Source organism: Thalassophryne amazonica, chromosome 16, assembly GCF_902500255.1.
Source record: "Thalassophryne amazonica chromosome 16, fThaAma1.1, whole genome shotgun sequence".
Lineage (NCBI taxonomy): Eukaryota > Metazoa > Chordata > Actinopteri > Batrachoidiformes > Batrachoididae > Thalassophryne > Thalassophryne amazonica.
In genome coordinates this window covers 64,639,517-64,664,504 of record NC_047118.1, presented here as the reverse complement: position 1 = coordinate 64,664,504, position 24,988 = coordinate 64,639,517, and the positions used below count along the sequence as shown (strand labels likewise).

Sequence of the window (24,988 nt, the reverse complement as noted above, 5' to 3'; positions counted from 1 at the left end):
ATTTGATATTTAAGAAGGCTTATCAGGTCCTGATACGCCTCAGAGCTTTTCAGATTGTTCATTGCCTCCCGTCCGAAGTGAGAGTTAAGAAACTAGCTAAAAATGCTGCCGTATGTTATCTTAGGCGACTCCTTCATGTCATCTTCCCACCTCTATATTTGTAGACAACAGGATGTCTCGTTTGAGCTGTGACGGCTGCTGTTTAGGTCTCTAACCCTGACAGAAAGTGGATTCGCACGAACAGTTAACATGTAAACAAACACCGGTTCCGGTTCTTACCGGAAGCCTCACCCATAATGCAAAATAAGGTGGATAACGGAAATATTTTATTATGGACACACAACTTTTTAGTTCTTGTTGAGACCATCAGTTATAGAGTTCCTTCAGAGTGTATCCAAACAGTGTGTTTTTCTTAAGATTTTATGCATTTTCAGCATTAATTATTGTTATGTATGACAACAGCAACCAAAAGGCTTGGAGAAAATATTCAATGAATGATTATTTGTTTCTGCAGCTTCAGAGTGTAGAGGTACAGGAGAGCAAGATGGCAGATAAAACTAACATCATATGTGTAGCAGCTCATTGAAAGACCTTTTTTCTTACAGTTAAAAATATGAAGACAAGTCTGTCTGTGAAGATGATGTGGAGGGTAAAAGGAGTTTGTATCAACATGCAGATACGTTGTTATTCACAAGCTTTGTTTATGTGCTCTCCACTCTGTGCTTCCACACATGGACTCCACAAGTACTATTTGTTCTACATTTGTCTTTCATGCTTCGGCGCTAAAGAAACATGTCACAAGATCAGAAGGGTCACATTTGCCCAGTCAGAGGGTCACAAAAGAACATTTCAACAAGGCAGCTTCAGTGAGATTTTAAAATACAAACTGTGTGTAGCAGCTGTTCTCCGATGGCAGCTGGATGTCATGGTAGACGTAATGAGGTCACAACATTAAAGCGGTGGGCTTGAGACCAAACGATTCTCGGTTGGAAAATTTAAAAAAAAGGACCTTTGGCTAAGGTCCTTAATCACCAAGTCGCTCCCGGTGTTCATTTGAGTGCTCTGCAGGCAGCACAGTGTGTGTGTGTGTGTGTGTGTGTGTGTGTGTGTGTGTGTGTGTGTGTGTGTGTGTGTGTGTGTGTGTGTGTGTGTGTGTGTGTGTGTGTGTGTGTGTAATCATTTGTGGAGCACTTTGAGCTTCTACTTCAGATGGAAAATTTCTGTAGAAATGTATTCATATTTATGGAAATGCTCAAGTCATTTTTTTAGACCTTTGGTGCAACAAAAAGTGATCTGCTTTATAGAGAGTAAATATATCAATAAAAACAGAAGCATGCACTAAATAAGTTCTTGATGTACCAGTAGTTTTGAGATCCTGTACCCAGAACTAATTGAAACTGGACCTGATGATGAGTCAGACTGCTGGGAGTCCAAGACTTCGCGACCGTTGTGGATCTTGCTCTCCTCCAGTTGACCACCCAAATGCTATGGGGTCCTTCCTGACTGAGAGTTGAGGCACCTGAATAACAATGTGAAGTTCAGAGGCTGCTTGGAAGACCGGAGGGCGTCGATGTCTCCTGGATGTCTCTGAGAGATACTTACTGGAACAAGTCAAAGACTTATGGGGAAACACAATTGAACACTGATTTTCCATTTGTACTCCCTATGTTTGTTGTTGGCTCTTTGCTGTTTGGATGCTTTTTGATCCATCAGGTTGCTGCAACCCCTGGTGTCGCAGACCAAACTGTCCCCCTAAAAATCGGTCCACCCTGCCTTCACTGCGCATGCGTCATTAGCCACGGTTCATGGATTATCACTTAAACAAATTATCACCTCGTTTCTGCTTCAAACTGCACTCCAGTTATCATCTATCTCAGCGACAGATATCTGAAGCTTTTGTACAACAATCATTTCCACATAAAGCCAGCATTATTTCATCATAAAAGACAGAGGAAGCAATCAGAGCGCCGCGGCAACACAAACTGCTAGCCGATGCGTTCACTGCGCGTTGGTCATTTCAAAGCATCACAGAGTATCGCCTCGTTTCTGCTTAAAACGGCCTTATTTCTGCTTTAAACTGACTTCAGAATGATTTAAGAGGTTTTACCTTGTCATCTGATGGTTAATAATCACATTTATCCATTTCATCGCTTTGGGTTAATAGACTCGGTCTTAGACAAGTGATGAGTTCTGAAACGACACATACGCAGTGAAGGCAGGCGGACCAGTTTTTAGGGGGAAGGGGTGACCGTTTGGTCTGCGACACCGGACTCTATATGTTTGTGGTTGCTTAGCTGTTATTTGTTATTCTGTTGTTGTTGTTGTTGGTATAGCCAAAACAGCTGCTCATCCCACTGAGTCTGGACTGCTTGAGAATTCTTCCAATGATCAAAAAATGCCTGAGGGTTTTGTTTGTTTTTTTTTCCGTGACCATTGTTGACAGTGTGCTTGCTCGTGTGGAAGGTTACAGTAGACCTTACTCTTGTGAAGTGGCTTGGTACAACATACATTGTGATTTACAGCTGTATAACTAAATTGAGTTGAATTGAACTGTATGTGTTTTTGCAGTGTAGTGTCTAGTAAATGGACTGCATTTATATAGTGCTTTTCCATCTGCATCAGACGCTCAAAGCGCTTTACAAATAATGCGTCGCATTCACCCCGATGTGAGGGTGCTGCCATACAAGGTGCTCGCTACACACCAGGAGTAATAGGGGATTAAAGACCTTGCCCAAGGGCCCTTAGTGATTTTCCAGTCAGGCTGGGATTTGAACCGAGGATCTTTTGGTCTCAAGCCCAAACCTTAACCACTAGATCATCACCTCCCCCAGTACAGTATTAAGAGGCTTGTGTCTACTGTTAAAAAAAAAAAAAAAAAAAAAATCCTGTGCATGTATTACAGCATTATTTTCACTTGCCGTGGTTGGCGCTTTGAAGGTTGTAGTCATTAACATGTTCTCATGTTGACTGTGTCACATAGATGTACAAAACTCTAATCAGTGACTTGATTAATTCCAGTAGTGTCGTGATGTTGGTTTGTGCTGTCTCAATAACTTCTATCATTTTTGAGCTGCAATGAACTACTTTTTTTTCTTGTTCCTACTTGTCTGCCAGCAAAAACAGAAAACATATTGCAAAGAATAATCTGTTTTTGTTTGTATGTTTTTTGTTTTTTTGCTGCTTCACTTGTGATATTCTTGGCTCCTAAAATGCAAAATCGTGAAAGGTTTTGCAGGCACTCACTCGCCCACATAAGAACCTGTTCCTTATTGTCAGTCAAGGCTTTTGTTGTGTTTTCCGTTGTTTCTGACCCAAGCTGCTGTAAGTTTGGAAACTTGTTACTGTTTTCCAACTGGTCACGGCGATCTGCCAGAGCAGGGGGAAGTTTGTGTCTGAGCGGACGGCTTTTGCAAAAGGCCCTATACAGACTAACTTTATTCAGTTAAATCCCTACAGTGATGTATGAGACTTATTCTGTCCCTCCTCACACTCAGCTACATCCTTCCCCTGTTGAGATCAGCCAGGACTTCTCTTTTACTCTCCTCTACACCCTCCTCTTCCTTCCTCTTCCCCAAACATTTCAGATTGAAAGAAGCCCCACTGTCCACATTCTATGTGCAGTCGCCACATGCACTGGACTCCTGCTGTGCAGTGACACCCAACCCATTCTGTATCTTTGGCACCAAGCTGTGCTATAGCCGACAAGGTTTTCGCTAATAAGTAGAACGTCGGCCCCTTTAAGGACCGCACCACCCAGCATCCTCAGCTGCACACTACCGCTACATGATGTCACAACCAGGCTTCACTCTGGGTCTTCTCTGTCACATCTTCTCCATTGTTTTTTCTTTTGCTCTTTTACTCACAATGGATCTACAGAGTCCTTTTTTCATCCACTTTTCCAGTGTGATCCAAGCTTTCACGTCAGACCCCCTTGGCCCAAGACTGTTCAGAGGAGCAATAAGTAAGCCAGGATGTCTTCCTCTTTTTTTTCATACTGCATGTTGTGTTGAAGAGTTCTTGATTAAATTATCTGCTTATATGATTTTGTCTGTTAATCATACTGTTGTGCCAGTCCGGCTTTGCCTGTGGGACACTGAGTTCTGACTGTGGATTGGTTTCTATTATGTCTTTGATTGGAAAACAGGTTAAATTTGTCTCACGGTGGAATTTCCTGCACTGACTACATGTTTACTATATACTCTGCTGTTTGATTAATGACGTTTTATGATGTTGCAGGCTTATTTGTGTGTGAACGACATTGTCACAGAGCTGCGGACATCTAATAGTTTCATTTCATTGATCCAGTTATAAGTGCTCCTATTGTCCTCTTGGTCTTGTCTCTATGGCTGCTAAAATGAAGGATCTGTTGTGACCTTCCTCTGAGTGTCAGGCTTCATGTGGACAGTCCCTCATTCATCACCTGTTCTGAATGGCTTGTATCGTCCAAGCGCAGGGCCTATGCATAGAGCAGACTTCATGGACAGAGTCTGTGGGTCTCTGCTTCTCTGCCAGGCCAGGTAGGGTGCCATCAACCACAATGTGTCAGGGATTAACTTCAAAGCCCAGACACCATTGGGTCCCAGGCCCCTGCTGTCCTCTCACGATTCTGGCTGGGGCTGCTCGGTGGGACAGACTGGGATCACTGGTCTCCCCACCGTGGGGGAGTGGGAACGGAACAGCGCATGGGAAAAACTTTGCAGTGCCACTGGCAAGCTTCACCTCACAGCAGGTGACTACGCTTACAGCCACAGGATACAGACTTGCTTCAGCTGACAGCCCTAAAAATTGTTGCTTTGTGTTCCATTGAGTATTGTATGTTCCTCCGCTGGTATGCATATAGTTGCTTCTGACTCCAGTTAGACTCAAATTTGTTCCGCATTAATTCTGCAACAGTCTTCTTGTCAGTTCATGCAAATCTTTGCTGTAGTCTAACTTCAAATATTTCTTCACATTCTAGTGATTTGGGTTTATAATTGTTGCCTAAGCCGATTTTGACATGCTGTCAGAAGCATAGCATGGGGCATTTTCTGCTTATTGTGGCCACATGGCTAACCCCTGCCAACTTCCACTCATCGTGTTGCCACTCTTTTGTATTCCGATCTTAGTATGGATTCAAGGGTTGAAAATTTGAAGAGACAGAGAAGCAGGACATTGGGGGCCAGTGTAACCAATGGGAGGGCCAAACTACACTTAAACACATTTTTTCATTCTCCGAAAACATGCGGAATATTGAGAAAAGTTTTAATATTTTCCTCACGACCGCCCTCCCTTTTGCACCCAACTGTTAGGTGTCCAGATGGCGATAAAAGGTTAGTGGAATAGGAGGAAGGAAGGATGGTTGGATGGGTAGATGGAGAAGTTGTCATGACGACAGGATTGTTCTGCGTGTGTGTTGGCTGATGAAGTCTCTCTTTGCCTGCTTGTCCAATCAGATGGCTGAGCAGCGTATGCAGTACGAGCAGGAGAGGACGCAGCTACAACAGAAGCACAGCGCTGAAAAGGACAGCCTGGAGAGGGAGGCCAGGACCGCCCTGCAACAGCACCAGCAGCACACCCAGGAGTGGAGGAAGCGCGATGCCCAGGTAGGGGGTCTCCACTCATCCATGTTGGCAAACACGCACACACTGACCAACCGCTCGCCCACCGACTACCGTTTTATGTTTCCTAGTGACGTTTTCTGAAGGTTTCAAAAGCGCAGTGGGTTAATGCACTTTGTGAATTGCAGCTTGGCTGATTTTGGTGAATATGAATTGCTTTACGTATTTGGAGCAAGCATTCTGAAGAAATTACGCATTGCTATTTGAGTAGCAATGACTTTTCTTTGAGTAAAAACAACACGTGTTATTGAGCGAAAATAAAATCACACAATGCTAATATCTCATGTTGTTCAAATGTGGATTCCTTTTTTCCTTTTTTTTTTTTTTTTTATCACAGCAGGGTTTCATGATAAAAGTGTAAAGACTTGAAATCTGAAAACCACAGGTAGGCAGATGAAGGGGAAGCAGTTGCTCTTTGAGCACCAATCTCTTTATACCAAGCTCCAGGGATGAATTTCTTTATTTCTTTTTAAAATGGCTGTATGGGTTTGGATCAATGTCAAGTGCTGTGCACTCCCAACCTAGTTGGCATTCTCCTCTCTCTGCAGGTAGCCACCACGCTCTGTTAAACAGCGATTTTCCTTTAATTCCGTCATGGGCAGCTGCAGTGAGTGTATGATGTTTGGGACTATATTCATGGACATCCCTAATGTGGGGAAGGCTGTTTTATCATTTAGCTAATTTAGCAACAGATCACCATCTTGTGCCTCAAATTATTCACTTCTATCCATCCTAGACTAGCTGTGAGATCTTTTGGATGCCTATTTGACATCCAAGTCATGATATATTTTACACATCAGGCTTTCTCAAGAAACAGAGTTTTTGTTTATTGGCCGTTAGCTTGATATGGATAGCCACATTGTATTTGTGTACATATGGTATTCAGTATAACTTTGTCATTTCACCCATGTACACGTACACTGTGAGATGAAACAGTGTTTCTCCAGGACTACGGTGTTGTATAACTTGTAAAAATTATTTAAATAAAAACACACACACAAGTTAAAGTAATGTTAAAAAACACACACACAAGAAACATGGCTGTAGTACAGTACTACATTCCAAAAGAATGGTTAAGAATTCTTGGATATGTTCTACAATTATTTATCACCATTTTACTTAAGATGATCATCAGTCATCATTACTTGATAAAATAAAAAAGAAATTGGCCTACAACATAGATTTAAGACTTTTTTGTGTCAGTCTGAATTCAAATTAAGATCAACATTACAATAGATAAAAATTAAATAAATAAGCAAAATAAGAATATGTATGCCTAAGGGTTAGGGGCACATTTGTCAAAAGATTTCATAATATTCTATAATATAGATCGCGGATACTGGTTAAAGCCGCTGCAGAACCTGAAAAAGCCATTTTCATTAAATTTACACTTTCCCATATCATGACTTCAGCTAGTTGAAAGAGTCTTTGGTCTGAGCATTATCGGAATAAACAAAAGAGATTTGTTGGTTTTGCAGTCTCACTTTGCACAGTGTTGCGAGAGGAAAACAGAAATTGCCATTTATTTTGATATTTTTAATTGCAGTGTCAGAAGAAAGCAAGAACAAACTCTAATCTTTCTTCCCTTGTTTGGCATTTTTTAAAACTTTTAAGACTGATTTTAGACATTTTATTTCCAATTAAGACCATATTTTCAGATTAACAACTTCAATGTATTTTAAGACTTTTTAAGGATCTGCGGGGACCCTGATGCTATTTGACAATTACCCTTTGAGTAAAATGATGTGACAGGTTATTTTTTTGTAATCCATCAGAAATTAGTTTATAGCCACAGTTAGAATATATTCTCAGTGAAAAACAGAAAAAATATACAGGAAAAAAAATAAACAGAAAAACAAAAAAAATATTTTTCTTTTCTGCTCTCTTCCTATTTTTGTCTGTCAGAGCACCCAGTGTCACCATCATGTGTTATTTGTCTTTCTGCAGATGTTATCACAAGAGGACATTTCTGCTGATGACGAGCTTTCGTATTCACGCCCGAATGACATGTAGTTTGACAAATTGTAGGATCTCAAGAGGCGATAGAAAAACAAACTTCCCCAGCTGCTCATTTGATATTCTCAGACTGTTTACTCACTGCAGAATTTTCATCCTAGATCAGACACCTTCCTAATGTCAGATATTAAAGTGAGACAAGTCAAGATTTTCAATCAGAAAGGAAGGACAGGATGGTGAGAGTAGAGAGAGTGGGAGAGAGTTTGACTTTCTGTGTGAGAACTGTTCAGTGATGTAATCATGAAGTGACAGGAAGCTGACACACCAGCAGCAGCAATGAATTTTGTTTTACATTGAGCAAAGTCACTTACTATTAAACGCTTGCTCTACCAAAGTTGTTTACTCCTTCAAAACTCTGTATCTGTCACAGTGAGAGCTACACACTGCGACTGTACACATCAGCAAGCTTCTTTTTAATAAAAATAGAACTGTGCTAGTAAAGTTGTGGAAACAGGATTTTTTTTTTTTTATTGCCCTATAGTTTCTTTGGGCAACATCTCAATAAGGATGTGACTGGTGGTGATTTGGTACCATAAGGGAGGTTGGTTTTGACCATTTCCTACTGACCGGGTGGCATACTGCTTGTCGGTGATGTACATTATTTGGTTCAAGGTGCAGTTTGTTGTTTGTGGTAGAGTCATGTTTGAACTGTGATGTTTTTTTTTTGTTTTTTTTTTTTCTGTGCTGCATGTTTAACAATGGGTTCACAGACTTCGCACCCCACCTGGATGCTGCCCCTGGTTATTGCAAGTCTTGTGGGCCCTGCAGTTTTTAGCGGAAGGCTGATATGTTTCTGGCCCATACCCGTTTAGCTTGCTGGCTGGGTGGTGGTCTTGATGGTGTGTTGACCAGATTGGGGGGAGGTTATATTCCTGGTTCTGTGACTGTGTGGCTGCCCTTTTGCAGCTATTATGGCTTTTTAGAACCTTCTGTACCATCCTGGGCTGGGTGGGTAATCTGCAGTGCATGCATGCCTTGGCCTGTAGGATCACGGGAGGACTATGGATGTTCATGTGGAGCTTGAAGCCCTTCTGGGGTTCGATTGGGTATGATTATTCAAAACCAACAGTCCAGCATTGTAATGTAGTGTCCTCAAAGGGTGTTGGTGCTGGGCCACAGGGAGCCACATACGCATGAGCGCATGCACACACACACACCCAATAATTATTTTACAGTAGGAAATCAGTGTTTTTTGTACATTTGACAGTGAATACGTCAAAATGGTTAAATCTGTTTTGCAAAGATGTAGTCACATGACTAGTGTTGCTTATTACTGTAGGTGGACAGATTTCTGGGGATAATATTATGAGGAGGAAAGCGAAAAGGTTTTTTTATGTGCATCTCATACAAACAATACAAATGAAGCCCAGCACAGCATGAGAATGGCCTTCAAAACATGTATCTCACCACGGATTTCATCCTTTCCTTTCGTGTGGCCAGGAGAAAATTCTTACAAAGCGCGTTTCCTCTCCTGAAAGTGTGGATTCAGCCATGTATATGGTTTGCGGCACGCCGTCGCGTCACTCCGTGCTAAGCTAATGCTAACGACCAGTCCGCGCTGCGGAAGCCGCTTTTTGTGATCACGGATTCGTACAGATCATGATGAGAGTGACCGCTTTTAACATGACAGCCAGATGTGGAACCAGCTTCGGCATTTGTATTATCCATGAAGTCAGACATCCAGGACATTGGTCATGTGACCCTGCATAGCAATGCCAGTCTCTTGTTTTAGTAAGTGAAAACACAGCAAGCTTCTCTGTGTGTTTTTGTAGCAGTTTGAGTGACATCGGAGCTGTGTCGCTGGCTGTACAGCCAATTCCATACAAAATTAGGGCCTAAAGCAACTGACATTTTCCTGTTGAGCACAAAGTAACACTGTTGTCTGTTTTTAATAACTCCATTCACATTTAATTGGTAAGTTGCTGTCACTCATAAAACAAATGTAGCGTAGCGCAAATTTGACCACGGCAACTCAGATTTCAAGCTTTCATTCAGACTTGCAAAATCAGTAATAGTCAGATCTCTAATCAGAAGCAGCGAGCCCATAATTTAATCATCAACCTTCATAAAAGCCATTTAAAGATGTCAATTGTGACTCACCCTTCTGCTGATAAAATCGCTTACTGGGACTCTTGTCTGTTGTTGTGGGGGAGAAAGGAGAATCGTCGACCGTTTCACACCGGACGCCATTCCTTATTAACATGCCTTTTTCTACCGGGGCGGCAAACGGCGATTCTCTGGCGTGGACTGGACATTAATGTCTTCTGCTTCCCAGTTAGTAAACTTAAGTTGTGTTCCCTTGTGTAAAGGAACAGTAATAATCATAAAAATGATAATATCCTCCGTATTTTGTTGTGGGACTTGACTAATTAAACATCGTTCCTCCAAATGCTGTCGTTCTGTGCCGCTGTTACAGACTGGTCTCTGCTCCTGTAGGGCAACAACCTCCTTCACACCACCCACATGTGCAACCGATGAGATGCTGCCTCTCCGCTCGACTCACTCCTGCTGCTCTTCTGGCCCGATTCCAAATGTCCAGGTGTTGGTTTGCTTCGGGCTGTCTGCTGGAGCATGTTTGAAGCCCGGTTGCCATAGAAAAACACTAATAAATACAAACTCTCTTTACTACGAGAAAACAACAGTAATGTAACTGTGACAACACACCATTTGCTAACTCCTCACCAATGAAATTGTCCTGGTACTGGTAGCTTATTTTATAAGTGAAAACTCTCCATTTCTGTTGAATTTGCTAACGTCACCTACCATGTGAAAGCATGTGTGAAACACACTCTTTCACCACACGGAAATGGCACCGCTGTTGCTATGACAATCACACATCAGTGACATCATGATGTCTTCCTCCATTCGCCAAGCTGAGCTAAACCGACAGCTAAGCTAAGCTCTTGGCAGTCGGCTTCTGGTTGAGCAATACTTTTTCCTGTGGACAAAAAAGACAGCAGCACCATACAGTGGAACAATAATTCTACATGGCTCTGTGTGTGAACACAACAGGATAGAGACACCACTTTCATGTATGTAATCATTATTGTTCAGTCTTATTGAGATGTATGCGGTGTTGTTTTTTTCCAGAATATACTGGGTTACAAAAAGGTGAGACGGACCTACGCTGATCACAAAATACAATAATTTGGTTTGAAAACTGAATTAAAGCCATATTACCTTTGGAGACAAAAAGCAGCCCAGATTGACTGTGTGTCCTGGTATAAGCCATGAAGTGGACACAGATGCAGTGACCTTCAGGTAGCTAATAATCACCATCTGAGGTTACGTCACTTTTATGGCTAAAAATCGCTCTGAATCCATGTGCATTTTTCAGATGCTGTATGGCTAATTTATTTTTAATGATTCGTAATCTGGCAATATCATTTTTTAAAAGTGTTGATTGGAGTGCGATATGCCCTTTAAATCTCTTGTCAGTTGGGATTGTGTGCTATGCCACAATGTGGAACTGACCCACGACCTTGTTTTCATGGGGTTGTGTTTTCTACCCTGTGCAAATTGGTGCATGATGCATCACGTCAGTGCTAGCTTCAACCTGACGCCGTTGTCATTTTTACATCACACATCCAGTTTCCTTTAATACCTGTATGATGGGTGATTTCTAACTTATCCGGAATTGTTGCAAATAAGCCCCTAAATCAGCTGTACCCAGCCCTGTTCCTCGAGGGCCCCTGCACTTCATGTTTCTAACTCTCCTTGTTCTACTCCCAAGCAGTTAACTCTATCAGGTGTGCTCAGCCAATCGAGAGCTTCTAAAAAAATCAGATGTGACTTGAAGAGGTAGACGTGGAAAACTTGCAGGGCAGGGGCTCTCCAAGAACAGGGTTGGGGACCCCTGTGCTAGGAGATTACAAAAAATATGTTTAAAGTACAGCAGGTGTCACCAACCCTTTTTCAGTTGGAGATAGTTGCAGAGAGGTCATGTGTTATTGATGGTATCATGAACAAAGGCAGTGACCCCTCCAAAATGAACCAATCACAGCTCATGACTACTCTTCCTTTTATTGTGCATCATAGTACTACTTCTTGATTGTACTCCACGCATACTCTTGAACTAGTCATGCCTAATATCTTTTTTCTCAAAAGCCAGTTTCTCTGCTTTATACTGTAAATTAAACAGTTTTTCAAAAATTGCAGGTATATTTACTGTCTTCTTGTATTTGTACATGAGCAACTCTGTCTTTTTCCAGAGCAAAGATTTTTAAAAATATAATTATGCTTACTGAAAAGACACTGCGCAATGTTTGTTTTATGAAAGGAGACCCTGCAAGGCTTATGACAAAAGTTGGTATGCAGTCCATTAGTTTAGCGGGGAAATTAGTGCAGAAAATCCACTATGGTGATTAGGGATGGGTATTGATAAGATTTTATCAATATCGATGCCATTATCAATTCCGCTTATCTATCCAATTCCTTATCAATTCCCTTATTGATACTGCTTGTGAATTTTCTGTGTACTAAAAGTAAGCCTTACAGGTTTTCTATGTTAACAACATTTTAAATTGGTCACTGGATCCTTGATCTCTGGACATACCGGTAAATACAAATAATTAATCTGTAGTTTTTGTCAAAAGCATTACCTGGCATGAATGTTTCTCCATACCTCTGAGCTCAGCCGGCTGCTGCACGTCAGCGCAGGACGTCTCATTTTGAGAGAAAGAAAGTAATGTCGTAATATCAACAAAAGCGCAACCTGTTTTTTGATTCTACACCAACAAAACTGTTTAAGGACCTGTAGCCCACTCTTGGGCTGACTGTGCTGGAAATTATTAGTCTTTCTTTAACTTCTGTATCTGTTCCTAAATGTTGCAAATCTGCAGTGATTAAACCATTACTTAAGAAACCTAATCTTGACACTAGTGTATTGAAAAACTATTGGCCGATATCAAATCTGTCATTTGCTCTAAATTCTGGAAAAAGTGGTGTCACGGCAGCTCGTGGACTATCTTACTGAGAATAATCTCTTTGAGCCACTGCAGTCTGCTTTTAGAAAACAGCATTCCACAGAGATGGTTCTCACTAAAGTGGTGAATGATCTCTGCTTGCAATGGATTCGGACACCATTGCGGTTCTGGTGCTGTTAGATCTCACTGCTGCATTTGATACAGTGGATCATAATATTCTACTTGATAGCTGGAAAAATCATTTTGGATTACTGGGAGTGCCCTTGCATGGTTGACGTCATACTTGACCAGTCCTTCTCACTGTGTTTTGTACAGTAACATTACCTCTAACCTTAGTGACATGAAATTTGGGGTTCCACAGGGTCGGTCTTAGGCCCCCTGCTTTTCTCCCTTTATATAGCACCCCTTGGACACATCTGTGGCGTTTTGGGATTACCTTTCACTGCTATGCTGATGATACTCAGTATACATGCCATATAACTGCTGGTCATCTCATTCACATAAAATCCTTAGAAGATTGCCGTGCATCAGTGGAAGGTGGATGTCCTAGAATTTTCCTACTTTTAAAGTCTGATAAGACTGAAATGTTGGTTCTTGGTTCCGTTACACATCGGCATCAATTTGTCCAGTTAACACTCAGCCTCGGCTCGTGTGTCATACATCACACTGCAAAGTGAGGAACTTTTGGGATAATTTTTGATCCTACATTGTCCTTTGACCTCCACATTAGAAATATTATGAGGACTGCTTTCTTCCACCTGCGAAATATAGTGAAGATTCGTCCCATCCTGTCTATGGTTGATGCTGAGACCCTGGTCCATGCATTTATCTTTCTAGACTGGACTACTGCAATGTTCTATTTTCTGGTTTACCACAGTCCAGCATTAGGGGTTTCCAACTGGTTCAAAATGCTGCAGCCATACTTTTGACGCGAAGCAGAAAGTTCGACTACATTACACCTATTTTGGCGTCTCTTCATTGGCTTCCTGTCCCAGTGAGATCAGATTTAAGGTTCTGCTACTACCTATAAAATTATTCATGGACTGGCACCTTATGTACCGGCCCGGGCTTTACGTTCTCAGGGTGCAGGATTACTTTGTGTCCCTAAGGTGTATAGAAGTCTGCGGTCACAGAGCTTTCTCTTATCGTGCCCCTGTTCTGTGGAATGATCTCCCTGCGTCAATAAACAATCAGATTCTGTGGAGACTTTCAAGTCCAGACTTAAGACGCACTTATTTTCCCTTTCATATGCTAACATACTGGTGCAGTTTTGTTTTACGCTTTTTACTCTTTAATTCATGTTATTAGTAATTGAAGTGGGCCGCGGCCTCAGCTTCACCTAAATTCTGGGTCTTTTAGTGAAGCTTAGGGCTAGCGGCCGGCGATCACCTTAGTATTTCTTCTGTTTTTCTTGTTGATTAATGCTGGCAAATTATACAGTATTTTTGTCTTTCTGATGGCCTGATTGTTTTTTCTCTGTTTAAGGTGCAGCTCCATCCAGAAATGGGAGTTGTGTTTGTGTTGGCGATCCTCCTGTCCTGCGCACCAACAGCAATTTTTGTATATTCGTCCGTGAATTGTTCTGTGAATTATTTCTGTAATTTATGTTTGTAGCATGGCCCAAGCAGGGGGTCACCCTTTGAGTCTGGTCTGCTTGAGGTTTCTTCCTCAGAGGGAGTTTTCCTTACCACTGTTGCTCTGGGGGTTGGTAAGGTTAGACCTTACCTGTGTGAAGCGCCTTGAGGCAACTCTGTTGTGATTTGGTGCTATATAAGGAAATAAATTGAAATTGAAGCTTAGGTTTAGTGGCCGGCAATCACCTTAGTATTTCCTCTTTTTCTTGTTGTTTAATGCTGACAAATTATACTGGATTTGTTGTCTTTCTGATGCCTGATTCTGTTTTTCTCTCTGTTAAGGTGCAGCTCCATCCAGAGATGGGTGTGGTATTTGTGCTGGAGACCCTCCTGTCCTGTGCACCAACAACATTTCCTGTATATTCGTTTTGTGAATTGTTCTGTAATTTGTGTCTGTAGCATGGCCCAAGTAGAGGGTCACTTCTTTGAGTCTGTTCTGCTTGAGAGGTTTCTTCCTCAGAGGAGTTTTTCCTTACCACTGCTGCCCTGGGGGGTTAGTAAGGTTAGACCTTACTTGTGTGAAGCGCCTTGAGGCAACTCTGTTGTGATTTGGCGCTATATAAATGAAAATAAATTGAAGTTGAAATTGAGAAACAATCACACAGCATGTTGTGTATAAAGAGCTTCATATATTTATTATATTGACTCTTATCACAGTTGTGTTAACAGCAGCATCCACTGCTCTGTATGAAGAGTGTTCACAGACCAAGACACAGTAGTGTCAGCTTTTGAGATGGATCTCACATGCAAATTACAGAATGAATGAAATTTGACTGCAAAATTTAAAATGGTTGGACTGTCTTTAGCTGGACTTTGGTTCCATGCTCTCTATGTGTGCACTGTCTGATGGCATGAGCTTTCCTTTTACTCTTAAGTTTGAAGTGTGTATTTTGTGTTGGTAATGTACTTTTGTGTTATGCCCCAGCTGTAGAGAGGAGAAAAGTGGCTTTGAAATATGGTACAAAGCAGAGTTATTAAGGTTTTGTTTTGTTCATTAGTTTTTCCAGTTTATTGATAATTATTGGTGTTAAATTCTGTGTCACTGTCACAGCCCTGTCCCTACGCGTGGTATGGACCAGCTGTGAGCCTTTCTGACCTGTTCTTTGGTGGACAAATACGCCCACACGAGTCAAGTAAATTACACCGCTCTGTCATTAAAAATGTGTCTTTCTGCCCTGAAATACAGATCAGTTGCTTGTTACTTGTTAACACTGAAATTAATATTTTAAAAATCTTTTGCAGAATTTGTTGCATTTTAAGATAATGGAAAACTCTTGTGGTACTAAAACAAACAACAAACAACCCTGATTACTCTTCAGTCTTCACTTTCAGTTTTTAGGTGTAATGTCGCAAATTGTGACATCAGGCATTAAAGTCAAGTTGAACTCTGTTCAGAATGTGTTGTTTGCTTCAGCTTAGCTTTTTGTGCTCAGGTAATAGAATTAAAAATGTTTTTGAAAATTTTAATGTTTCAACGCTTTGAAAGGATGCTTTCAGTTGGCTGTCGAACTGGGATGATGCAATGCGGTGTTCTGCTTTTCACTGTCCCCCAGACGACTAAGGAATTTTATGGACTGTTTGGGGATCCATCACCAGTACTGTAGCCTGTAGCACTGCTTAATCCTGATGTAGGGCCCTTTCTTACTTTCCTACTTAGCTTCTGGCAACTTTGAAATGAGAAATGTGCAGTGTGTGTGTGTGTGTGTGTGTGTGGTGTGTGTGTGTGTGTGTGTGTGTGTGTGTGTGTGTGTGTGTGTGTGTGTGTGTGTGTGTGTGTGTGTGTGTGTGTGTGTGCGCGCGCGTGCGTGCGTGTGTGTAACCACCCCAGAGTTCAAATATGTTCAACGTGGAATGAGAAAAAATGCATTCTTGTAAAGTCACAGTTGACAAGACATCAAATTGATTTTCCACTTGTAATTGCTGCTGCCCAGGAGGTTATTTTAGCGTTCTGTTGTTTGTGTGTTTGTCTGTCTGTGGACAGAAAAACTGACAAAGGTGAGTTGATTTTTTTGAAAGTCGTTGGTAGAGGTACTGTTTGGCAGTGGGAATGGGTGATTATTGCGGGTGTGCATCCCTTCCTTATAAAACAATCCTCGACTTACGCCATAATTATTGGATTTATTGGTTTATGATTCTCTGGGACTGTAGGGCAAGGTAGGTCGGAGGAAAAAAATATATTAATATTCTAAGTTTAAATAATTGTTTTGAGGAAGTGATGGGGGTCGACTTGTTAATGAAAATTATGGACCGGGACCAAAGTTTTATACTTTTATTGTGAACAAACAAATCTGCTGCAGAGCCGCGCAATTCTTCTGAAAAGGACCGTGATTTTTTGCCAACTTTAAAATCACGTCACCGTGATACAAAATCACAATTTTGTAATCTTTATAAGTAATCCGCAGCTCACACCATGGAAAAATGTCAAGGACTGATTTGAACGTTAATGTGTCAATGTGGCTTTTGGACAAATAAGAGGTCAGAGCAATGCATTATTGATGCGGGTCACGCTCGCTAATGAAGACCGTGAAGGCAGTCATTTGTGGTAGAAACTTGGAACAATCCAAGGATCTGTGTGATAGATGCAAAAATCTGATTAAAAAAAAAATGTAAAAAGCGGAAATCCGAGTTTCCGCGAAAAAAGTTACATGTCTGATGATGTCTAGGAAATGCGTCTCTCAGCTTCCATTGACTTCCTCACAGAGAGTGAAAATAAAATACAACCCCAATTGCAGTGAAGTTGGGACGGTTGTAAAATGTAAATAAAAACATAATACAGTGATTTGGAAAATCCTCTTCAACCTATTCAATTAATACACCATAAAGACAAGATATTTAATTAATGTTCAAACTGATAGACTTTGTTGTTTTTGTGCAAATATTGCTCATTTTGAAATGGATGCTTGCAACACATTCAAAAAGTTGGGATGGGGCAACAAAGACTGGGAAAGTTGATGAATGTTCAAAGTACACCTAATTGGAAACAGTTGAGTGTCATGATTGGATATAAAAGGAGCATCCCCAAAGTCTCAGCCATTCACATGCAAAGATGGGGTGAGGATCAGTATCAATTCTTATCAGTATCTTTGTGAACAACTGCATGAAAAAAAAGTCCAGAATGTTTGAACAATGTTCTCAACGTTCAATTGCAAGGAATTTAGGGATTCCATCATCTACACTCCGTACAGTCCAACCACATGCTTCCATCCAAGCAATGTCTTTTTCATTGCCATCCCTTCTTATTTCAGCAAGACAATGCCAAGCCACATTCTGCACGTGTTACAACAGCTTGGCTTCATAGTAAGAGTACGGGTACTAGACTGGCCTGCCTGCAGTTCAAACCTGTCGCCCATTGAAAATGTGTGGTGCATTATGAAGCACAAAATATGACAACGGAGATCCCAGACTGTCCAACAGCTGAAGTCATACATCAAGCAAGAATGGGAAAGAATTCCACCTACAAAGCTTCAATTAGTGTCCTCAGTTCCCAAACGCTAATTGAGTGTAGTTAAAAGAAAAGGTGATGTAACACAGTGGTAAACATACCACTGTCCCTGTTGTGTGGGCCGCCGGAAGAGGAGGTACTGCTGGCCCACCACAGATGGCGCCCTGCCATGCTGGCACCTTTGGGCCTCTGGAGGGCGCTCAGTCCCTTTTGTCACACATGGAGGGCTGTCATCAGCTGGGATCATCATCATCATCACCTTTTCCATAAAAGCCTGGGTAGGACTCCACAACCCTGCCGAGTTATCAGCTTACCATACAGGTAAACCGACTCAGCCGTTTTGTGCCGTACGCACATTCATTGTAACTGAAGTCTTGCAGTTGTGACTTGTACTTGCAGCTTGTAGCAGAGTTTGTGGAAGTTGGAGGAGTTGGCGTCTCCACTCCTCACTTCTGACTTACTGAGTATAACCATTGACACTGCATGTTCTCCAGTTTTCCTCTGCACTCTGGGAGTATCTGGATTTATTCCTTCAGGAGATTTCTGTGAGTTGCTGACTGGTTGCTGGGGGTACACACACCCACCTTAACCTGTTTTTGCTCCTGCCAGCAGTACCGGGGTCTGACGAGCCTCGAGCAGTGGCCACCTGGGAATCAGGACTTGGCATCTCTGGTGTATTGCAGGCCTCCGTATGGCGGTGGAACTTCGTGGGTCCCGGCTCGTCTCTGGATAGGCGTCTCCTACCCTCGGGCCTGCCCATGCATCACCATTTGTTGTTAATTGAACTCAGCATATTGGTTTGTGTTGCGCTTTTGCATAATAAATTGTCATTTATTTGTATCCTATTGACCATTATTTACGCCCCCTAGCGTGGGTCCGTGCATTCACTTTCCCAACAGTCTCATCTTTTTTGAAATGTGTTGCAGGCATCCATTTCAAATGAGCAAATATTTGCACAAAGACAAAGTTTATCAGTTTAAACTAGGGATGTCCCGATCAGGTTTTTTTGGCCCCGATCCAATTCCGAGTCATCTGATTTTGAGTATCTGCTGATACCGAGTCCCGATCCAATACTTTAAAAAAAACTGAATGAACAATGAACAAATGCTAAATATATAATAATTTCATTTTAATCACCTTATTTATTATTTATCACTTAAACAGTGCACTTCTCCTTGAGGTAGCTTGAACAATCAAGTAATAATCTACCAGACTTAAAAAATGTACAAATTTATTTAATTTAATTAATGTTATTTTATTGTCTAAAAATAAATGTCAAAGGTTCCTTATGTTAAACAAGAAATTATCTAATCTGAAGTAACAGGTGGTTTTAATTTACAGATGAAAGGTTTCTAAAGAACCATTTATTGATTTAGCTATTTTAATTACAAGTGTTCTAAACTTTTTTTAAACAATAATCAGAATTTTGAGGTAACAAACAACAACAACAAAAAACATTTCCAAGGATTTTTCTTCAGACACGTGGTTTCTGCACTGATCTGTGGTTCAAATCCCTGCCTGACTGGATCAGGCACTAAAATCACTAATCCCCTATTGCTCCCGGTGTGTAGTGAGCGCCTTGTATGGCAGCACCCTGACATCGGGGTGAATGTGAGGCATAATTGTAAAGCGCTTTGAGCATCTGATGCAGATGGAAAAGCGCGAGATAAATGCAGTCCATTTACCATTTGTACAGTTCAGTGGTTTCTGCCACTACTCTTCTGTGTTTTGGCCAGACGCGTCGTTCCTATTGGACAGCGCGAAGCTACGTCACAGCTCACAGCGTCGAAAGTTCAAAAGTCAACTTGAAAAGTAAAAGGAAAAAAAAAACTTACATTTATGTCCTGACAGTCCTCAGTGTGCCCCTTTGATGCTTTATCAGTGTTCAACAAGTTCAGAGCAGCGCAGTGAACGTGAATGAAGACAGAAGCTCTTTAAGACGCGCTCCTAAATGTGATGAGTGTGCACGTCGCTGTGCGCACACCATCTCGCGCTCCGTTTTGCAGACAAACGATCACAGGACAATTTGTTTTTTCTTTTTGTTAACCAGATGACAGATCATCGTTCTGAGGACTTGGTCAGCACCGGGTCCTGCTGCGCACGAAGGATGACTGAGCAAGAGTTTCGGTGGGAAAGTGTCCATCATGTTCTTGTCATTACATCGAGGCTTTCAGGCTGAGCGCGTAAACACACAAACAGCAGTTCTGCGAAAGAAACTTTGTGCGAGTAACTCCCCCCACCTCTGTCCGGTTGAACTTGTGTTTTTTCTTTTGTTCAATTAAAAAAAAAAGATTGGGTTGAACTTTGACCGCGTCAGCCTGCCAGCAAGCGGCAATGCCGCGGCTCCCCGTCAGAAGCGTCATTTCAAAAGTGGAGCTAAAGCGACGCTTCTGACGCCTCTAAAAAGTAACGCGTCTCATGCCTCTGACGCTTCCGACACGTGAAAGGCCCATTAATCTGCAATAATGAGCCTGAAATAGCGCTGATCACAATAATGAGGATAAAATCTATATCGGGATGCAACGTCCGATTTCGATCAAGTCTGAAACCATGTGATCGGGCCCGATTTCCGATCACGTGATAGGATAGGGACATCCCTAGTTTGAACATTAAATAGCTTGTCTGTGTGGTGTATTCAATTGAATATGGATTCAAGAGGATTTGCAAATCATTGTATTCTGTTTTTATTTACATTTTACACAACGTCCCAACTTCATTGGAATTGGGATTGTAATAAATCTGCATCGTCTCGTTCACAGTCTCCACACAGGTGAAGCCCGCTGTTGCTGCGTGCAAGGTGGTTGTTGCAGGCCTAGCAGAATTAGACCATATCCGTGCACAGGCTGTCCTCACATCAAAACTTAATTCCATTAGATGACGCAGCTCTTCCATGGATGCACGGGCATCGTGGTCCTTTGGAAGCACTCTGATTAAAAATTCAGTTTAATGTGGGGACAGGACATAAAATTACTCTTAAAGTTACTCTTGAGTCTTGAAATTTTTGGGCAGCACACCAAGCAGTCAGTCGAAAAAATTAAAAAGGTGTAGTTTTTTTCAGTTTGCAGTTTTTGAGCTGTCAGCACATCTGTAGCTGAATCACAGAAATACCCCCTGTAATCAGAATAGTAATTTGTCAACTCCTTCTGATCCCACGTACTCCAAGTTCACGATCCAAGATGGCTACTCTGAGCATCAGCATCGTTTTTGTTTTGTTTTATTGCTGTTTTCTGGGAAGGGGGATTTCTGCCATTTGTTTGTATATAGTTTAATTAATTGTGTCTACAGTACTGTCCAGTTGCTGCCTGTAGACATATTCAGCGATATTTTTTATGCGTGACATGCCACGTAATATGTTGTTTATCAACTAGTCCTGCTAATTTTGGCCAGTCCAGTAAATGTTGCTGACAATGACTAATTACACTGCGTTCCAAACTGAACAATAAATTAAAACGCTAATGTAACTTCTTGACCACCAGCCCTCTTCCATGAGGTCTCCTTGGTGAATGGTATATTCTCGTAGCACTTGGTAGTCCACAATTTTGGGCACATCCAGCCTATTCCCAGCTTGCAGCATTACTTACTTTGGGTGTGATGTCCATTCCCCATCACAATTTAGGACTTCCAAGGGTCATTGGAATGCGGCATTAAACAGACTTTCTGATTCTGAACCCACAGGAATCTTCCACGGACCTTTGAACATTTGCAAGCGTTTGAAGACATGGAAATAGCATCTTACCAATTTAATGGAGTAATAATATTAAAATTTTGATAATCAGTCAGTTCATAGTGATTTCGATCTATCTGGGGTTGTATTTGTTGCTTTTAAATCAATGTCTAATTCAAATCGATGACATTGTTACAGCCCCAATTGATTATTAAGGTAAGATACCAAAACGCTCGGAGCTACTGCAACAGGCTGCCACTCATGTGGCGTCATATATATTAATATTATCTATAGTGTGTGTTTGTGGTGTGTGTGCAGATTATTTAATTTTAGATGTACCTGCAGGGCCATTTGCAGCATTTAGGTCACTAATATGTTGCGAAACCAGAATGGTTATCTTCCAAACCAACCTTTTTACAAAACATGAAGTTTGTTGTACATGCTGTATTTTTGTTGATAAGAATATGTTCAACTGAATTTTCAGTTTTAGTTTGCAACATTGTTGGTTGCAAACCAACAATCGAAGAGTGCCTGTTCTATTTTAGGAGATCCATTCTTTTTTAGTGCACTTCTTAAATCTTTTTCTTGTATTTATTCTTTACCTGAATATGTATTAATTATGGGTTTGCTAAAACAGCACACGTGCGATCTGCACTTCAAACACCATCACAGAGAGTGAAGTTATTTTGTATTCTTTCTTCTGAGCTACAACAGACTAAATGTCAGTTTTTCAAAGCCTTTCAATTCCAAGTAAGTGATGAAGATGAGTGAAGTAAAGGGATGAATGTACGAGGTCTTAGAAAAGTATCTGACCTTATTATTTTTTTCAAAAACCATATGGATTTGAATCACGTGTGATTGCGTCAGACAAGCTTGAACCCTCGTGCGCAAGCGTGAGTTTTTCCACACCTGTCAGTTGCGTCATTCGCCTGTGAGCAGGCTTTGAGTGAGGAGTGGTCCACCCCCTCGGCGGATTTTCATTGTCAGGAAATGGTGGAATGATTTGGGCTTTTTTTCCATCAGAATTTTTTCAGAAATTGTTAGACTGGCAGCTGGAAACCATTCGAAAAATTTATCTGGCTTTTGGTGAAAATTTTACGGGCTTCACAGAGAATAAGGACTGTTACTACAGCTTTAAGGATGGCTTTAAGGACGCTCGGCGCGCCGCGCTCCGTGCCGCCATCGAGAGCCACAAACCACCGGATCATTTCTAAACGGATGGCTCTGTGGAGCCGGGACCGTCGTGTGCACTTTCTCTGGTTATCACAAGAGCTGGACATCAACCATTTTCCAGCAGATTTCACTTTTAACAAGAAATTTTGTCATGGAAAGCCGAGCGGAGGCTTCGCGCGTCACGATGGATTCGCTTCTGGAGCGAGACAAAACCACCTCCGTTTTGGTCTCGCAGGACGGCTTTGAGATGGCGTTCAGACAGCTGTCGGTGGTTTTTCCATCGAGTGATTATCCGAGAAATTGTGGATGTACCTGGACATGCCAGAACATGTCCCGTGAGGCATCATCACGGCGTTGCTGTGCGCCATGCGGCACTGCCGCGATGCGCGAAGCCTCCACTCCTCTTTCCATGACAAAAACTCCTGTAACAGTGGAATGTGCCGTTCATTTCCAAACTGGACGCTGTGTTTTATCCGGGATGTCATCTGACTAGCACAGGAATTGTGAAAAAACATGGACATCAGCACTTTTTCGGCACATTGAGACAGACGTGCGGAGGAATTCTGCGTGTAAAACTTCTAAAACTGCAAATGCTGTTTTTGTAACCTGATAACACCTCTGGAGTGATTTACAAGACATTTCACGGACATTAGCTTGGTGACGTCACTGTCTGTTCTAGCTAGCTGCTAACTCTGTTTCGTTTGTGTGTAAATATAACCTCTTTTTCATATATTATGTAAACGCTACTAATAAATAGTCACTTCTAAAACTGAAAACATGGTTTCTGTAACCCACAAGACATCTCGCAGACGTCAGCGTGCACTCACATCACACGTGGTCAAAGCAAAATATGGCGGCACCCTCTGTGGCTGCGGCCATGCTAGCTTCCGATAGCGATGTGCATTTTATGTTAAATATGTCGTCCGTACCGTCGCAGTCTCCTGCAAGAATCACATACAACAGGAGTACATTACTTGGACTGAGGAACAACAACACCACAAAGGATCTTTCAGGAGTTAACCTAGTCACAGATCGAGAAACTCTTCTCGAACTAGGACTTATACCCCAGCGAGACAATGGGGCCTCCAAGACAGCGGGCTCCTCCTCCCACACCAGCCGAAACTGGAAGCAGCTGAAGCGGCAGGGGAGACTTAGCATGTGCCTGCAGAGGTGTGCTAGAACTAGCAAGCGAGGCTGTCGAGCTGGTATCACCAACAGACTGAAAAGAAACCCTCACAGAACTGCACTATCGTCTATCCTCTTATCCAACGTTCGCTCACTGGAAAATAAAATGGACTACCTCAAGCTGGATTTAACAACACAAAGAAATGTGAGAGACTGCAACATGATCATTCTCACTGAGACGTGGCTTCACAACACCGTTCCGGACAGCGCCATTCAACTGGAAGGGCTAACAACATTCCGAGCGGACAGAAACCAGCACGGGTAAATCTCGGGGAGGTGGTGTGTGCATTTACATCAATAACAACTGATGCACAAACGCTGCAGTTATCACAAGCCACTGCTCAGAAAACATTGAGTTTTTAACCCTCAACTGCTGCCCGTTCTACCTGCCGAGGGAATTCAACACGTCAGCATCACAGCTGTTTACATTCCACCCAGCGCAAACACAAAGGAAGCACTCTCCATTCTGTACCAGTCTGTGAGTACACTACAAAACACACACCCGGACTCGGTCTGCATAATCGCTGGCGATTTTAATCAGGGCAACTTAAAAACAGTACTGCCACACTATCACAAGCATGTGAACTTTGCAACAAGGGGGGAGAACACACTCAACCAGGTCTACACAAACATCAAACAGGATTTCAGAGCAGTTCCACACCCCCACCTGGGATCATCAGACCATATCTCTGTTATGCTAATTCCAGCTTACAGACCTCTGTTGACGAGGAGCAAACCAGTTGTGAAGCAGATCAGGGCCTGGCCAGAGGGAGCCACAGCAGCTCTATAGGACTGTTCTGAAAGCAAAGACTGGTCTGTTTTCAGGGAGGCGGCCACCACCAACCAGCACGTCAACCTCACCGAATACACAGACTCAGTAATTGGATACATAACAAAATGCATGGAAGATGTAACCATCACCAAGGACATTACAGTAAGAGCAAACGAAAAACCCTGTTTCACCAGGGAGGTACGTGAGCTCCTGAGTGCACTCAACACTGCTTTCAAGTCTGCGGACAAGGAGGCCCTCAAGTCAGCCAGGGCCGACCTGCACCGGGGCGTGAGAGCAGCCAAGCGTGCCTATGGACAGAAAATCAACTCCCACTTCACAGACACAAAAGACCCAAGACGCCTGTGGCAAGGCATCCAGTCAGTCACAAACTACAAGCCAGCCCCACCCACCGTGTGAGGACAACACAGACTTTCTCAACTCACTTAATACCTTCTTCAGCCGGTTTGAAGAAAATAACACAACAACACCTACAAAAGCCCCCGTCAGCCCAGACAACATAACACTTCAACTGGACCCAGCGGACATGAGGATGACCCTACTCAAGGTGAACCCCAGAAAA

The 24,988-nt window shown here is 42.2% G+C and overlaps 1 protein-coding gene across 1 annotated transcript in view; it reads left to right on the top strand.

Annotated features, from left to right (window-relative positions):
* Positions 1–24,988, top strand: part of LOC117528620 (axin-2-like) — a 510,972-nt gene that overhangs the window by 193,118 nt on the left and 292,866 nt on the right. The window contains exon 20 of the mRNA XM_034191241.1: positions 5,433–5,582. Coding sequence (XP_034047132.1) covers positions 5,433–5,582 — 150 coding nt within the window. The remainder of the gene's footprint in view (positions 1–5,432; positions 5,583–24,988) is intronic.